The sequence below is a fragment of the Sceloporus undulatus genome, chromosome 3 (genome assembly GCF_019175285.1).
Source record: "Sceloporus undulatus isolate JIND9_A2432 ecotype Alabama chromosome 3, SceUnd_v1.1, whole genome shotgun sequence".
Classification (NCBI taxonomy): domain Eukaryota; kingdom Metazoa; phylum Chordata; class Lepidosauria; order Squamata; family Phrynosomatidae; genus Sceloporus; species Sceloporus undulatus.
In genome coordinates this window covers 165,721,687-165,739,960 of record NC_056524.1, presented here as the reverse complement: position 1 = coordinate 165,739,960, position 18,274 = coordinate 165,721,687, and the positions used below count along the sequence as shown (strand labels likewise).

At 39.2% G+C, this 18,274-nt stretch overlaps 2 protein-coding genes across 2 annotated transcripts in view; one reads left to right on the top strand and one right to left on the bottom strand.

Annotated features, from left to right (window-relative positions):
• RTKN2 (rhotekin 2) overlaps positions 1-14,106 on the top strand; it is a 46,650-nt gene extending 32,544 nt beyond the window's left edge. Inside the window, exons 9-11 of the mRNA XM_042459415.1 lie at positions 3,292-3,457; positions 4,180-4,287; positions 9,458-14,106. Of these exons, the coding sequence (XP_042315349.1) occupies positions 3,292-3,457; positions 4,180-4,287; positions 9,458-10,011 (828 nt within the window). The 3' untranslated portion in view covers positions 10,012-14,106. The remainder of the gene's footprint in view (positions 1-3,291; positions 3,458-4,179; positions 4,288-9,457) is intronic.
• The window catches only part of LOC121925884 (AT-rich interactive domain-containing protein 5B-like), a 361,184-nt gene that overhangs the window by 45,594 nt on the left and 297,316 nt on the right, over positions 1-18,274 (bottom strand). The window lies entirely within an intron of this gene.

Genomic DNA, 18,274 nt, shown 5'->3' with positions numbered 1-18,274 from the left:
GTAGCAGCGAGGACTCTTGTACTAATGTGGGCAGTGTGCCATGAAGCCATTGTCTTTGTTAATTCCTCTGCTAATGGATTGGAATTTGTTAGTATACAATCGGTTCTTTGAATCCGCAGGGATTTGGTTCCAGGACCCCCGTAGATGCGAAAAAAAGCAAATGATCATACCTCATATTATTAAATGGCAGCAAGGTAAATATGCATGCTTCAGTGTATCCAAGACAGCCTATTCATCCAGGACCAAATCTGGATTCACATAGCTGACCCAGCAGGCATTACAAAACAGCATTTTTAAAAAAACCCGATGGCCTTCTTAAAGAGCAGGATGGCTATGTAGTAAACTGGGAGGAGGACGTTTTTCTCATCTATGTTGGCATGTGTCACCTTCAACCCCATTCTCTCTTCCTGCCTGTTCCAACTGAATGACAACAACCATTCTTCTATCTTTGTCATCCTAACGTATATCTACTCCAACCTAAAATGCTCACAATGGCTGTATAAAGCTAGTGAAGGTTGGCATTAATTAACCAAATCAGAATTGAGCCCACTAACCACTATCCAGTGAACGGGTTCAGGTAGAGCAGCAAGTACCATCCAATACTATCTCTTGTAGTGTGGCTGATCAATCACTCTCCTCCCTACCACCAGCAGCCGATGGCCATTTTGTACTTCTGCCTCTCTGCAAGCCTCCTCTAACCAGGGTCATAGTCAAAAGAGAATGGGTCTCTGCCCTCCTCCTGACCTGACGAAAGTGAGATTTCTCCTTGATAAATTATGTTAAGTGTGTGGTTCCTGTCACCCCCAGAAGGACTTTTTCTGGTTCCCTATCCAAGGAAGTAGCTGCTTAAGCAACAGTGAGCTGTCCCCAGTCTTGTCCCCAGGGCAGGATTTCCTCTTTCAGTGGATATGACTCTTTCCTCCATCTTTACTTGTGTTGTCTGGAAGGACTAGATATAAACACCACCCATGCTAGCTGGTCACTGTTCTGTCTTTCTACCCTCTAAATCCATGGTCTCTCCCATCCTTTTGCAATGAGACTACATATGTGTGATGCACTTCCAGGGAAAAAACAACAGAGGGAGTGCTGTAATACTAACACAGACAAGGGAGAAATGAGATTTTAAAACAGCAGCATTCCAGCTCAAACAAATCTAAGATTAAGGAGCTGGCAAATGGTAATCAACACATATTTGTTAGATTTGTCTAACATACAACAGTGAAGTGTTGTTCTGATGTCCTATTTTTTTTTAAATGCATGATTTAAAAAGCATTTGGTGATAATTTGACAGTAATGGATTAAAGTTTAAGAATTATTGCTCTGAAGAAGGCAAGATCCAGAGGATCTGTTGCTTGAGTGGATAGTGCTTCTACTCACAGAGGCCCTCTTACATTTTCTAGTGAATTCTAATCCCTGATACATCCTGTATGCCTGCCCCACTTATGAAGAAAACCCCAATCCTCAGGAATGGCTTTTCAGTTGGGTCAAGAAACTGCAGCAGAAGGGATAAACAGAGCCATCATATAATGAAGTTCCTCTCATGTTTCTATGGATCTACCTTTTTTATGTTGGTTAAGATCTTGCATAGCATTTCCAGCTAATAAACCTAAGGATAGCTGCAAGTGATCACCAAAAAAAACCCCTACCTTAAGCTCCAGGAAGCCACTCCAAGTGATGGAGGTGGTGTGGTCAAGTGAGGTGCTTCAGGATGATGTGATCTGTCTTTGAACCAAGGTGTAACAAAGACCATCTCACCAAGAATCCAGGGCAGGAGGGAGCTGGCCACATCAGCCTGAAGCACTTCACTCCACCACATTGCAGACCTCTCGCTTGGAACACCTCCCTGGAGTTTAATGGTGGTTTGTGGAATCATTTATGATAGTGGCAACAATGCCATGAGTGGGAATACATAGCATAACTGGATAAGGAGCAATTGCAGATCTGTATCTCTAGGTCACACACATCTATAACTGCAGTACAAGATGTCAGCCATTATATGTTTTTCTTGAATAAATCTTTAAAAAAAATTAAATACATTTCTCCTTATCAGTGGACTTGCCGTCCATGGATTTAATCATCTGCGGATGGCAAGCCCCCATTTTGCTTAATGGTGGTATGTGTGCTGCACCACCATTAATTTTAATGGACTTGAGCATGCATAGATTTTCGTATCTGCCCGGGGGGGGGGGGGGAAGAGTCTTGAATGGATCCCTTGCGAACACGGAGGTCCGACTGTACTAGCAAAAGTTCCTAAGATCCTATCTTCACATGCATTAGGAAAGCAATTGTAATTATGGGGCAAAACAGATGGGCAAGAAAAAGTGTCTTGAAGCTGCCTTTTCTGAAGCCACATTGAAACCCCACCAACTGCATCGCTGTCTTCCAAGGTAGCTGGAGTGCTCATGTCATGACCACATGGCTTCGAGCCAGGAAGAAACAGAAAAAAGTTGCTTCTTTTTGAAACGGCTTTTCTCTGCATATGGTACACTTTCCTGCTGGCTTCAAGGCATGTGTCATCTAAACGCTACACCTTCAAGTCAGCCTGGAAGCACCTCTTTTTGCCTGTATGTTTAGCCCCTATATGAAAGCTTCATGAACATTAGGAAGCTGTCAAATCTGGACCCATTTTGTGCAATGTAGGTGAATCCATAGACTGAGACCTGTAGGCACACCTTATGAGCTGTTCTTTGTAAGTGTGCCCATTGATTTTGGGGCAGTGCAACCTTGTCATCATTGCAATATATCCATGGGTTGGTTTTTACATCTGATTGCATGGCAGCGAGTGCAAAAAGTTGACATTGACCTAATTGTAATTAATGGAGCACAGCCATGATCTAATGCTGGATTATAGGAGAATTCAGGGTTCTCTTTCTTTAAATGTATTTTTAAATGTATTTTAAACAAATTTGTTTTTAAATTTTATGTTTCAAACATTACTTTGAATGTACAGTTGTCTTACCCATTCTTTTGACTATGGGACATGAAACATGCCTCCATTTCCTGAAAGTTAAGCAGTGGAAACAGTAGTCCTTTTGAGTGCTATCCATACAGTGTTTTTCTGTTACAGGAACTATGTTCTATATTTGCCTATTACAAAGGAGAGTTTATTTTGGTTCTAATTCTGTAAAACAGAATTAATTGCATATAAGATTGTCTTGAAAATAGAAATCTTTTGACTGACTAAAAGCCTAGTTGATCACTATCGTTTTTCTAGCTGATTAAACTTGTACTTTTCTGTGTTGGAGGTCAACTTTATTATTTCATTCGTTCTGTGTTTTATATAACATTTAGGAAACGAGAATTCGTGCTGTGGATAAAGACACTCAGAAAAAAACCAATAACTTTTCTGTTATCAACCCTGAGGCTGGTGAGGCTGTGACTCAGATTTTTGCTGTTGAAAGCCGGGAAGACCTTTATAAGTGGATGGAAGCTTTCTGGCAGCACTTCTATGATTTCAGTAAGTAGCTTTGTCTCCTTTTGTAACAGGGCACCTATGTAAGTTAAAAAAAATGCACTGAACATTTTGAACTAGCATTGCATAACAACCCTGTCATTTGAGAGGAGGGGGGAAAGATAACTTCTGTTCTCCAGCACCCAGTGAATATGTTCTGCAGAGGAAGACAGGCAATCTTAAAAATTCCATGATTGAATTCTTCCCTGTTTTATATTCTTGATAGTTTGGAATCTTAGAAAACAGACTACTGGGAATCTGCCTACTTTGAACCTTATTTTAGTAGTGGAGTAGATGGTTCAGTATCGGGTGCTCCATAGTACCATAATTTCACCAGCAAGTATTATGCTTTTAACATCTGCAATGACAAAAACAATTGATTTCTCAGATTTCCGATACAAGATTTTGATAATCAGCTCTCACAGCATGACCCAGCTGCATCTTTATGATTTCCATGTTAACACTAGTACTCAGATATATTCCATCATTACATAAATATTCATTAACCTTATAAAAAATGACTGCAGAAGAAGAGGGACATTGAAACCTCAGCAGACTGACTGTGCTCAGCTGCTTAAGCGTTTACAAGATTTATTTTCAAAAGAAACAAATTGATATACAATATTGATACAACAATTGGTTATTTGTAGGCAGTAACTGTTCCAACTGTATATACACTTAGTTTTCTTTAATAGTATTTTGAATTCTACTTTCTCATTTCCTTTCAGGTCAGTGGAAACAGTGTTGTGAAGAATTTATGAAAATTGAGATTAGGTCACCACAGAAACCACCATTGTTCTTGACCAAAGAGGCCACTTTGGTTTACCAAGACATGAGTAAGTGGGAGATAGCTGAATATTGGAAGCAACACTGGGTATTGGAAGCAACACTTGCTGAGGAAGTTGAATCGCCTTTGCTTTTGCATAACTCACATTATTTTCAATGCAGTCTATGTGAAATATGTGCTTTCTCTTCCTGGGTATTACAGGAAATGGATTTTAATTACAGATTAAAAATATTTTATGACCAGAGTGGTTGAGAACTATAATCAGTAACTACTGAAAAGCTAGCAAGAATCAGACTTTTTCTCTTTTTTGGCCTGTAATCTGGAGAGGCGTCAGAACTGATAGAATGAAAATGTTAAACAATCATATATAGGTAAGCTGTTAAAATTTATTCAGGGCAGAGAAAGAGCCAAAGTGAACATGTAGCAATATTGCATGGCAGAATTTTTCTAGGATGATCAAGTTTTAGATGGGCAAACCTCCCTCCCATTCTGTCTTTTCTTTAAAAATATAAAGGAAAACCCAGCCTGTCTAAGGAGAACTGGTTTATTTGGGGGAATATGATTGTAACCGAATGAGTAGATTAGCCATTGATCTTATTTAACAGCATTTATGGGCCTCAGACTGAAGCTTTCCATTTGGCAAACTTACACTTACTTGAGTAGTTTTCCACAAAAGTGCTCTGCAACTTGCTAGAAGTAAGAATGTTAGTCAGTCTGATAAGTAAAATTTTCCAGGGGCAGATAATACTCTATTGTGAGACTTAGGGGCTCTTCAGACCAGCCATTAAGGCCAGACTGGGGGCGGAGTTGGGCGTCGTATCCACATGACGCACACCCCGACTCCGCCCCCCAGGGCACCATGATGCCGCGAGCCTCTCCACATGGTGCGCAGCATCACAGCACTCCTCCAGCGCTACGTCCATGTGATGCAGCACCGAAGGAGCACCATATAGCCACATGCTGTGGCTATTCCCTTTCCAGGGCGCAAAAAGGATCCACTTTTTCTGTTTCTTTTTGCGCCTTGGAAAGGCTGGATCAGTGCTGCAGCGTGCGGTTGCTGCAACCCCAATCTGACTGAAGAAGGGGTGGCTGGAGGCTGCCCCTTTGAGGCTGTTTGTTCAACCCTTTAATCCCAGTTCCCAGGCAGAGTTAGATAAATTTTAGTAGTCAAAAATTCTGCTGAAATCTGCATTAGATTGGATAACACATGCTCAGAGACAAAAGGGCATTGAGATTCCAACACAAGAAGACTGGTTGATGAAGATGATTGAACTTTCTGAAATGGATGAATTGACAATATTGATCAAAGAGAAAATTTTAAGGCATTTAAGAAAGTGGGAAATGTTTATTACATACTTGCAGTCCCACTGGAGATTTGTATCAACTTCAGGTTTTGTAAAGTAAACAGTTGGTATGTGGTAGAGGCATAAATATATCATCATATATAAGGAAATAGAGAAACAGTGGCATATATGCATCAGTTGGAGAGGGAATCAGTATTATATGTTTATGTTTGTTTAGTAGTTTAGTTTGTTGTGTTATTATTTGTTTGTGTGTGTGTATAATCTCACATATTAGACTCAGTGTCTAATGATTTTTAAAGAATTCTGCATAAGACCAAACAGTGCAGCAGAAGAAGTGTGCTCAGATTGGTTGTAGTACTTTTTGGATTAGAAAAAAAGGGAAGATTAAGCAGGCACTCTTTGTAAACTGTGCTTTGAATCACAGGAGTAGAAGTAGGAAAGCAGGGCTTTCAAACTAAATTCCCACAGCGGGGATGGGTAAACTTCAGTGTTGTGGCATCTACTTGCTTTTTTTGTTTCCTTTTGCTTTTTACTAAAATGCACAGTCTACCAATCACTCTTTAGTGGAACATAATGGTAGACTACCAAGCCCAGCCACACTTTCTGGATGCTTGCTCAGGAGGTTGTAAAAAGTACTCTGAGGAGGCCAGGAGCAAGGTAATGTTTGAATTGTGTTTGAAGTACGGTAGTCTAAATATACATCAACAGCCAAATATAGACTGTGAAGGCACTGCTTAAATACCATACTCTAATTTCCAAAGAAACTGATGGGTGACGTATGTTCACCAGAATGAAAAGAACTTCTTGACAAGTATTGGCATCCAATAGAATCCGTCCCTTCTCCCCAGTGAGGATGCATAATGCATTAAAATTGAATGAACAGCTACAATAGATTACCCTCCTGCTGCTAGTTTTACAAGGTAAACTATCCCACTTTTAAAAAGCCAGCTGTACATTGGGCAGTAAAAAGATAATTACCTGCATCCATAATGTTATGATGTGCATTTTCTTGCTCTGTTTGTTATGGTATGATTTTTCTGCCATAATAGAATTTGTACTGCCATGGCTAAATCTCAGGACTTGTTGTTCATAAAGGAAACGTGTGTATTGTTTGAACCATAGCTTAGGTGATAAAGTTTAAGGACTGTGGTCATCATTGTAAGTAAGTAATCATCTAAGTAATCATGAGCACCAGTGAAGAGATCCAGGACATCAGTACTGGCAGCCAGGTGGAGAGCATCTGGATAAAAATCAAAGGGGAGGGAAACAACAAGGATGTTATGGTGGGAATCTACTACAGACCCCCCAGTCAGATGGAGGAATTGGATGATGCCTTTCTAGAACAGATGACTACATATTCAGAAAAGAGAGATGTAGTAGTGATGGGTGACTTCAACTACCCTGATATTTGCTGGAAGTCAAACTCAGCAAAATCCTCAAGGTCTAAAAAATTCCTCACTTGCCTCAAAGACAATTTCATTGTCCAAAAGGTGGAAGAGGCAACAAGGGGGTCAGCTATTTTAGATCTGATCCTAACCAACAAGGATGACTTGGTTAATGGGGTGCAAGTGGTGGGATCGTTAAGTGGAAGTGACCATGTTCTCCTGGAGTTTGTTATACAGTGGAAAGGAGAAGCCAGGCATAGTCAAACACTCATTCTAGACTTTAGGAGAGCAGATTTCAGTAAACTTAGAGACATATTGAAGGTGATCCCGTGATCAGAAATACTCAAAGAGAAGGGAGTTCAGGACGGATGGGAGTTTCTCAAAAGGGAGATACTGAAGGCACAATTTCAAAGAGTTCCAGTGAGAAAGAAAAATGGGAGGTGTCTCAAGAAACCAGGATGGATGACTAAGGCCCTTTCAACTGAGCTAAGTTTTAAACGGAACATGTATAAGAAATGGAAAAAGGAGGAAATCACGAAAAAGGGATTCAAAGAAATAGCAGGCATTTGTAGGGGTAAAGTCAGAAAAGCTAAAGTGCAGAATGAACTGAGGCTTGCTAGAGAGGTTAAAAACAATAAAAGGGGCCTTTTTGGGTATGTCCGCAGCAAAAGAAGAAGTTGCTTGCTAATTAGCTTACTTGCTGTTCACCGCTATGATCTTTGGAATAGCGGTATATAAATAAAACAAATTTTAAAAAATTAATTAAATGGTAGGGCCACTGCATGGAGAAGAAGGCAAAATGCTAACAGAAGACAGAGAAAAGGCAGAATTACTCAACACCTTCTTTGCCTCAGTCTTCTTAGAAAAGGAAAAGGGTGCTCAACATGAGGATAATGGAGCAGAGGACAGAATAGAGGAATTTCAGGACAGAATAAGTAAAGAGATATTACAGGAATATCTGGTTAATCTAAATGAATTTAAGTCTCCAGGACCAGATGAACTACATTCAAGGGTATTAAAAGAAATGGTAAATATATATTGCTAAATGGCAATAATCTTTGAAAACTCCTGGAGAACAGGAGAAGTCTCAACAGACTGGAGGAGGGCAAACGTTGTCCCCATCTTCAAAAAGGGGAAAAAAGAGGATCCCAGCAATTATCGTCCAGTTAGTCTGACATCAATACCAGGAAAGATTCTGGAGCAGATCATTAAACAGAGAGTCTGTGAACATCTAGATGGCAATGCCATAATCACAAAAAGTCAACATAGGTTTCAGAGAAAGAATTCATGCCAGACAAATCTAATCTCTTTCTTTGATAAAATTACCAGCTTGGTAGATGAAGGGAATGCTGTGGATATAGTATATCTTGATTTTAGTAAGGCCTTTGACAAGGTTTCCCATGACATTCTTGCAAACAAGCTTGTAAAATGTGGGATAGACAAGGTAACTGTTACATGGATTTGTAATTGGTTGACTGGCCAAACCCAAAGTGTGCTCAACAATGGCTCCTTTTCATCCTGGAGAGAAGTGACCAGTGGGGTCCCACAGGGCTCTGTCCTGGGCCCAGTGCTGTTCAACATCTTTATCAATGACTTGGGTGACAGAATTAGGAGCATACTCATCAATTTTTCAGATGACACCAAATTAGGAGGAATAGCTAATAATCCAGAGGACACAGGATCAAAATTCAAGATAACCTGAATAGACTAGAAAGCTGGGCCAAAGCTAACAAAATAAAATTCAACATGAAGAAATGCACTTAGGGCAGAAAATAAAATGCACAGATATAGGATGGGGGACACCTGGCTGAACGAGACTATGTGTGAAAGGGATCTGGGAGTCCAAGTAGACCACAAGTTGAACATCAGTTAACAGTGTGATGCGGCAGCTAAAAAGGCCAATGCAATTTTAGGCTGCATCAATAGAAATATAGTGTCTAGATCAAGGGAAGTAATAGTGCCACTCTATTCTGCTTTGGTCAGGCCCCACCTGGAATATTGTGTCCAGTTCTGGGCACCACAATTCAAAAAGGATATTGAGAAACTGGAGCGTGTCCAAAGGAGGGCGACTAAAATGGTGAAGGGTCTGGAAACCATGTCCTATGAGGAACGACTTAGGGAGCTGGGGATGTTTAGCCCGGAGAAAAGAAGGTTAAGAGGTGATATGATAGCCCTGTTTAAATATTTGAAGGGATGTCATATTGAGGAGGGAGCAAGCTTGTTTTCTGCTGCTCCAGAGACTAGGACCCAGAACAATGGATGCAAGCTACAGGAAGAGATTCCACTTCAACATTAGGAGGAACTTCCTGACAGTAAGGGCTGTTCGACAGTGGAAGACATTCCCTCAGAGTGTGGTGGAGTCTCCTTCTTTGGAGGTCTTTAAGCAGAGGCTGGATGGCCATCTGTTGGGTGTGCTTTGATTGAGAGTTCTTGCATGGCAGGGGGTTGGACTGGATGACCCTTGTGGTCTCTTCCAACTCTACGATTCTATGATAATCAGAATTTTATTTTGTCTTTTGAAATATGACAGGCATTGATTCTCCAGTAAAACATGAAGCATTAATTGATACTGTACAAAGAAAAAGTGAGGCAAGTGATGGAGCATTGGTGGTTGGTCAAGAAGAAGAGTGTGTGTCTCCTTCATGGGCTGCTATGTTTGATGGTTCTCACCACATGTTAGTGCAGAAAAGCACACTTTCAGAACCAAATGTAGAGGCTGTAAAACTGAATGAAGGGAAAGGCAAAAAAAGAAGAGCACCCCTTCCACCCTCTGATAAGCCACCATATACATTGACAACACAGACATCACCAGATCAAAGGAGCAAGGAAAACATCTGGAATAGTTCTCCTCTCACATGTAGGACCTGTTCTGATCCCAGCTTATCTGCTATGCTTCACTTCAAGCAACCTATTGCAGCTCCTCGCAAACCAGCTCCTTGTCAGAAAAGTACCTTCACTGTTGATGAAAATCCTGTTCTATCAGCTACTAAGGCTATTTGTGACAATAAGCCTATTCCTGCTCCTAGGAAGAAATCACTCAAAGAGAAGCTTGATCCCAGCTCTCGTTTGCAGTCGCTGGTTTAGCACTAATGTTCAGTTTTACTCAAAACAAAAAGGTTTTTTTTTAGTAATATTTACAATTTTATCATGGACCGAATTTTTTCACTAAAGTCCTGGAGGTATTTGAAATATTTATTTCAACATACAGTTGGAGTTCAAGGTGGCTGAGTTTACAACAGATACCTACTCCCATTGTCAGAAATTCTGTTCTGCTTGCCATTACCAACGTTGTAAATAGATTCTTCAGCAAACATACAAATCGGTAACCTTTTAAAAAGACAATGCTCTGAAGCATTTATCTAAAACATCTGCATGATCCTTTGTAAGGTTGTCATACTTAACCCATATCTTTCTCCCACATTATGTTTCAAATATGCAGTCTCAAATTTTACAAAAAGTTTTTGAGCAGACATCTATTTTGTGGTGAACAATTCTTTGGGTTAGCAGAAGCTGCTTGGGCCTTTGTCCACAAAAGTCTAGAGGACCCATTTTCTCTCAGTATGATCAACTGAATTTTGTATTTTTGTTCTACATAAATGAGTTGTTGTTATCAGAAAGGCAAATACCTGTAGGCCTGCTCAGCTACAACTCCCCTTCTTGTTCTCCATCTCTTCTGTTCTTGCTCCTTTCTCTGTCTCTCACCTTCCCCATTCTTGTCTCAAAGATATGCAGTTAGAGATGTAGGACATTCTTTGTGATGCATCCAAAGTGAACTGTGCGCTGTCAGATGAGATCTGAAATGGTGTTGAGGATTCTATAACAAAACTCTCTTTGGTCTTTTCTGAAGGAAATGGTTCCTTCTCACTTTTGTTTTCATGTTTCCTAGTGCTGTCCACTTCGATTCTATTCTGTCAAGAATTCCCAAATTCTATACATGAGTTTAACTGGAGAATTAAGCATATGTATAGTCTTCGGGTTCTCCATTTTAAAAACCTAGTTTACTCACCACTTTGAATTCCCTAGCAGGCTTTAATTTATATAAATGACTAATTTAATTTTGGCTTAAATCTAATTCTGAGCCCCAATTAGAATAAACCCACTGAACAGTGGAAATTTGTAGTGGTCTATTCTAGCCAGGAATAACAATTGGGTTAGAGCCATTGTATTTACGTTCCTGTTATCATTTCTGCAGCAAAAACATATGAATATTATTTTGCATGATTTAGTTGGTGGAAGCTTTGGTTCTCGAGACACCAGATGCCAACAAGACAGCTCCCCCCTTCCCCATATTCTTAAATATCAGCACCTGGATTTAAATCTTAAGTTATCAGGGTGTGTCTTCTTTTATCCAAAATATTGATCTTCTAGAATCTAGAGGAATGGTTCTCAAACTATGATCCCCCGGGGGCTTTGTACTTCAGCACCCAGAAACCCCAGAATTATTGAATTCTGGGAGCTCAAGTCAAAACTATCTTGAGGATTGACGTTTGGGTAACACTGCTGTAGAGAAACTGTTTACATGATCAGCTGTAGTAAATGAGATGCTTACACGTTTGTATCTTCATGAAATTCTATACTGCAAGCAGATACAAAATACAGTGGCAGCTCACTACTGTTTTATTTAGTAATAATGAATTGTAAATATGGATGATGCAGATTTATTGTATGATGTTGGAATAATGTTTGTTCCGATGCGGTTTTAGCCTGTGTATTTGTTTCTTATGTTGTGAGGTTTTGTGTATAACAGTACATGATACACCTTGGAGTATCTCTGATCTCATGTTCACTTTTTTTTTTTTTTAGGTATTCTTAGAGAGGAAGAATAAAGATAATGTAACAGAGTGTTAGTATGACATTAATGCTGTCTAATCCCTTAATGAGTATAGTAGAATCCTTTTAATTGGCATATTCCTGTTAGCAGTAGGGAGTGCCAATTAAGCAATCTTCTCAATTTTAAGACTCTCAGGAATATGCTGAGCATATTGATATTTGCTTTTATTCCATGCCTTGAACTACAGATTAGCAGTGTGCAATGCATTCAAAATTCCTATGCCTTTATTTGATTAGCGAGCTGCAATAGCACAGTGAAGCTCCATTAAATATGTCCACAGAGGAAACCTTGCTTTAGTAAATTCAGTTCTAAAGCATTTGCAACTGTGACTGATCTTGCAAGGCAGCTCTTAGCCACAGTTTCTTCTTCTGATACCAATTATATTTGGGTTTTTAAAAATCCTTATTGTCTATGTATTTTCCCATCTGGGGGAGCCTATTTATCTTCACTGTATGTGTACACATAGTACAGAATTCTGAAGTTGAGAGAAATCACCTTTACATTTTAGTGTATTGCCAAAATGTTAAAAAAAATATAATTTAAAAAAATCATGTAGAGTTCTTCCTGTTGTCTAATTAACATGTGCTTTGATTCCCATATACTTCAGGAATTAAGCGGTCAGTCTTATTCAAAAGCTGGAAAGGTTACTTTTTAGACTGTAGCTCCCAGACTTGTCCAGCCCGCGTGGAAGATCCTGGGAAATACGGTCCCCAAAAGGTAGCTTTCCTAAATTCTGGCTTTATTGTATTGTAAGAACATATATACTATGGCCTAATTTGTATAAGGCTGTGATTTATCAAGACGAACCTTGCAAATTGTTAATGGTTTTAATACAATCAAAAAGCTCTGTGGATTTTTTACTTCCACAAAGGGCTAAAATTATTAGGGTTTATGCCAGCTGTTTGCATACAAGGCAGAGAGAACAATCTAAACCACTTAAAGGGCTAGCCTGCTCCGTCTGTCACTCATAACCTTGCAAATTGGCCCAGAGGTTCTTTCCCCCCTTACCTGTGCTTTCAATGCCAGCACAGAACCTACCTGTTGAGGAAGTGACTTGTGGGAGTGTTTCTGAGGATGGCAAGCTCTAAATTGTATCTCTGTGCCCATTTAGAGATTTGATGTGTTGGGTATCTGCCATCATGTATAGTCTGATTCATAGACATTATGGAGTTCAAATGGTAACAATATTGGATGTGCATCTCTGGCTCCCTGATCCTCTCATAAAAGGGGAAACAGAATGCCTCTTCTGGCAATATGTCACCTTTATTTGGCTATGGATTTTCCCTAGAGATGGAGGTGACATTCATTTAGTTCATAGTTTAATATGATCCAAGCTAATCTGCACCTCTTCAATGTTGGAACACAATAGCGGTGTTGGGTTTTTTGACACGTTACCTTGAAATTTGAAATGCATTTGATTTTAACTACATATAAAAATGCAACCAATGGGGCAGATTACAAGCAAAAGGGGCTAGCATATTAGGAGGAATGGCTTATCAAAATTCATGTGCAGGTATTAGAGGAAATTGCTACTGAGTTATAAGTGTTCTTGCATATGGACATGTAAATTATTTCTCAGTCTTTGAAAAAATATGGGCAAACTGCAGCAGCAATAGAATATAATGAATTTGTATTTAAGAGAAATGTCTAATGTTACAGAAAACAGACAAGCAAATTGTCCATTCCTGCTTTTCCCTACCCATCCACATCCCAGGAAAGAATTAGGCATTTCAATGACAGCACTAGGTGAGGCGTAGGAAAATTAAAAATGCTTTTAAACACAGTCTAGATCAGACATAGTCTTTCTATAGTAAGGGGCATACGGAATGCATGTGTGCTGAGACTCTTCTTATAAAGAGTAGTCTCCCTGGTAAAGAACAATCCCTACTAAGAGAACCAAAAGTTTCCTACTATCTGTGTGTATTTGGTTTGCTGCACTGAGACTATTGTTCCTGAATCAGATATGCAAAGAGTTGCTTGCTTGAAGCAAATAGCCCTACTTCCCCACGCCTACTGCAGTTTACCCTTAGCTTTGAATGGGAAAGAATGCCACAGAAATCTTTCCATCATTGGGAAAGTTCAAACTCCATAACACTTAGCCTGCAATCATGTACCTACCAAGACTCATTGAACTCCATGGGATCTACTTCTGAGCAGGAAGGCATATGATCACAGTGTTTTTCTTTAAGATGATGAGAGGCAACAGCCATGCTTATCTAGCAGAACAGAGGATGTTTCCAGGTTCTCTTCCAGTGGTGCTAAGTACGATGCCTGCTAGAGTGTCTTTCCCTGGGGTCCTGTCCCAAGGACCATGTGCTACATCACTGTTGTCTCTATTTCATTCTTGTAGCATCAAGAGTAGGACATGATGAGAGGCTGAAGTTCAAGAATGGCTGTAAAAAGTAGAGGGCCGTATTTTAATTTATTTTAAAGATTGGTACAAAACAAAGTATGGAAACCTACCTCGATACATTTTTTGTTATAGCTTGACTTAACAAGGTACCTATATATCATAAGACCAACTCAAAACTGATGTCACTTCCCCCCCTAGAAAACAGCTGCCATAGCCTTATTTTATTTATTTTTTATGGCCCAGCAGGATGATCCCATACCTGCTTTGCCACTTTTTGTTTTTATTTTCCAAAATAATCAATGCCTGTGATGCAAAACTGGCTCCAGAATGGGGCCATCATGACTACTGCTAGCTCAGACTTTGTCTATGTGCTAGTCAGCGAGGATGGAGCACAGAAGATATACAGTGTTCAGTTCAAATTGTTCTCAGTCATGAGGGGTCTCCAAGTGACCTAAGACCTGGCACTCTCTCAGCTTCCCTTTTCAGGGCTGTTGTGAGCAAACAATGAGGTGTTTCCCCTAGTAAAGCATTGTAGCCTCATTTGGGGAAAAGGAATAAAAATAGGATCAATAATATTACTGTCTAAAAGTCTATCGTAACATCAGAAAGTTCTAGATTTCTCCCCTTTCAGCTGAACTCTTAAAGGGATGATTTATGAATATATGGGCATTACTCACAGTCTCATCCTTCATTCCTGGCTTATCGCTTGGGGACAGCTGAACATATGAAGTGCCTCCATTGAAAAGAAATGGACTTGAGGTGCTGTGATTTGAATGCTTGCTTTGGAGATGGGGGGTTGGCTTGGGTGACACTTGAGATGAATGAGCAGCTTTGTAAGCAACTATAAAAGAAGGGGAGGACAAATTACTTTAATTATGGAGTGGTGGGGGGCTTTCTCGGCCTTGCCTAAAATTGTCTAAGTAATAAAATAGTATCTAGTTACTTACAGCTAGGAAATGTAATTAATAGCTTGATACTCTGTTTTACCTTTTCATGATTTCAGTGGAATTAATATCTGTAGAGGTTTTATTTCTTTAACATTTAGTGTGTTTACATTTTTAAAATTCTGTTGTGGATTAATATATTCCAGTTTATTACTAATGTTCAGTGAGTACATTTTTACTTGAAATGCTTGTTGATAACCTAGTAGATTTTGGTTTTGCTGCTAAAATGTGTATTGTTTATCCTTCTGAGGTACATGAGCCCTCAGAAAAGGGGCTTCTAACACATGGTTAAACTTAAGTATTGTATAATGTTCATCCTAATATGCTATTAAACGATAAACATTAAAGATTGTCGCTTTATTGGTCTGCCAGAAAAAGAGAATGGGGAGATCTGAAATGGTGATCTTTTCTTAGAACAACTCTGTTGGCAAAGGAAACTGGAGAGTAGTATGCTAAAACACTGTGGCCTTCCCAATTAATGTAGTTGGCCCAATACAATTTATTGTTTTGTTTCCTATCTGTGTTCTTAAAGTACATGTTTAGAATTATAAAACATGCTTCCCTGACCTTTATGAAGTAAAACAACTATTTTTGGGTTTAACTAATTTCTTCAGCTGTACAATCTGCCGAGTGGATCCCCTGGGCTAGAACTGAAAAATAAACAGTATGTTGGCCTCACTCTAACAACAATGGAAATAGAAAAAGCTATCCAGTAGTGAATGTTAATTACAGCCCTAATAGTCTGAGTATAGCCCATTATGGTGCTTAGAAAGGGAAATATTCATAAAAGTAATTGGACAGATTATATAAACTGACATTCATCTCACTTTAACATACTCCAGTGAACACAATATTCTCTGGCAGTTCTGTTGTTTTCTAAATTCTCCCAGGTGTACAAAGAGACACTGAACAAATAAGCTGTTCATATAATTTAGTCAGCGGTTTTAAAAATATTGGCTTGGCTTTTAGGGTTGCTAGAATTAAATGGCTTAGCGACCCAACCCTCTTCTTTCTTCCTGCAGCCCCTTTTTCTTTCACTGCCTATTGATATATATGGGTTTCTCCCTGGAGATGACAAATTTGTCAGCATGATTCTGGTACTGAAAAAGCTTGAACAACTATCATTTGGTGCACTTAATCATTTGAGGATTAGAACTCACCTAATGTCACCTAATGAAGCACATCAGTTTCATTCTTGCCACGTAACATACATGCCACTGCCTCCAGTCAGGTTTTCTGTGTAGATGTGGGATGTTGAAAGCTACTAATTGTCAATTTGTTGTTAAATAAATGACCACAGAGTGTTCTACATAAATTCATCCTAGATGACGAGGATATCAAAATAGATTTCAAAGATCTGCCATACTGTGGATCAAACATTGACCAGAACGGAGACTGCATCATTTGTGTAACACTTTCATAACAGTGAACTGTACTTTTCGCAAACCAATTTTTTTTTAGAATCAGACCAAAACCTGCTGTTTGCTGTATGAAACACTACAAATACCTATACTGTTTTAAAAGCCAAATACAGATACACTGTACGTTTACCCAGTTATCATTAATAAACTGTTACAAGAAGCTTGGCGAATGGTGCAGTCTAAGGGGAACTTGACTGATATGCAAATTTATAAAGATTGCTGAAGTATGCTGGAATTAGAAAAAAGAATTTGGTGTTTGGAAGGCAGTGCAGATGAATGGTTTAATGAAAATCACATTGCAGCCAAAGTGGCAGCATTTTGCTTGAAGGCATTATACTGAAACAAGATAGGATAATATCTTAATATAACCACAACCAAGTGGTTATTTTCAGATCTCCCACATGTGCAATATAAATGCACATAAAAATTGTCTGCCAAAAATCAACATGCATTGCTTTTAGTCCTGGAAAATAATTTTTAAACTTTTATATCAGGAAACCTCTCAAACTGTTTGTGTGCCTTCTAAAGACACAACCGTCAATGTGGACAACATGCCTGCTTTTAGAAGCTGAACTTCGCTATTGCCTTGATAAACCAGATTCCTAAACCCTTACACTTAAATAGGGGTTATGTCCTATTATCGGTTGTGACATTTTGGCCATAGATGTGCTAAAGAACTGACTATAGGCTACATTACACATTACATTAGAAAGCAACAGAACTTCAGAATGTAGTATATATCTGGTTTGTCCACAATGCATAACCAGACTATGAGAAGTTGTGCATAGCAAAAACGATCACACCACTTTCATTGTCTATCCATTTAGACTGAAGCCACCCAACAACTTAAATCATAATTCTAAATATCACCTTTAAAAAAATCAAGAGTTTTGACTTACCCTATGAGCCTCTAATGAACATATATCTCCAAAACCGATGGAATTGACTCCATAGAATGCTGTGACTTGGGCACTTGAAAAAATGAGGGTGGGATGGATTTAGTGTTCCTCCGAATACATGGGGAGCTCATAAATAGCCTGCCAGGGGCATCAACCAGTGTGGCCCACTGAGATGTGTTGCTACAGTAACAGCATGAAGACTATGAAGTCACAATGCCACAGATATAACCAATGGGTCTACAGCAGGCCAGAGGACATTGACCCTGAAGTGAAAGACATGGGCAGCAGAGCATTCTGGCAGAAGGCACCGAAAGGTAAGTAGGTCCAGGTCTGACCTAACAGTACAGCTGTAGTCAGTATAACGCTCCTAGAAATTTGCACATTACGGGGGCTAAAGTTCTCAATGGCCTAGGCTCCAGTCTAAGACTTTCAAAGATTGGTGCTTGCTTTGATCATACTGATGCTGATGAGGGAAGTATTCAAATATGAATTAAATGCTTTGACTTGTAGAATTTAAAAAATATATTTTTAAAGTGTTTTTTTAAAAGTATTGATAAAATGACTACCTTTTCTTACCAGTTTGTAATAAATCTGCTTAAGGTAAGGGAAAACGGCATCTAACTGATTGTAGTGGGGATCTAGCAAGGTTAAACTTGGGGAGCAGGGGAGTCTGGCAGTGCTCCTTGGTGTGAGAAAAACTGAGGGAAGAGAGCAAAACACGCAAGAGTATTCCTAATTTAGTTCATGAAATGTTGGATGCTTTATCGTTTTCTTCAATAATTAGATGAGAATAACAAGGCCAAATCCACCAGTACATTTCAATAAGTACTGAATCTTGATTCCGTAAACAGTGCTACTCAATACTTTATCAGTACTTATAAAAACAAACAACATTTTAC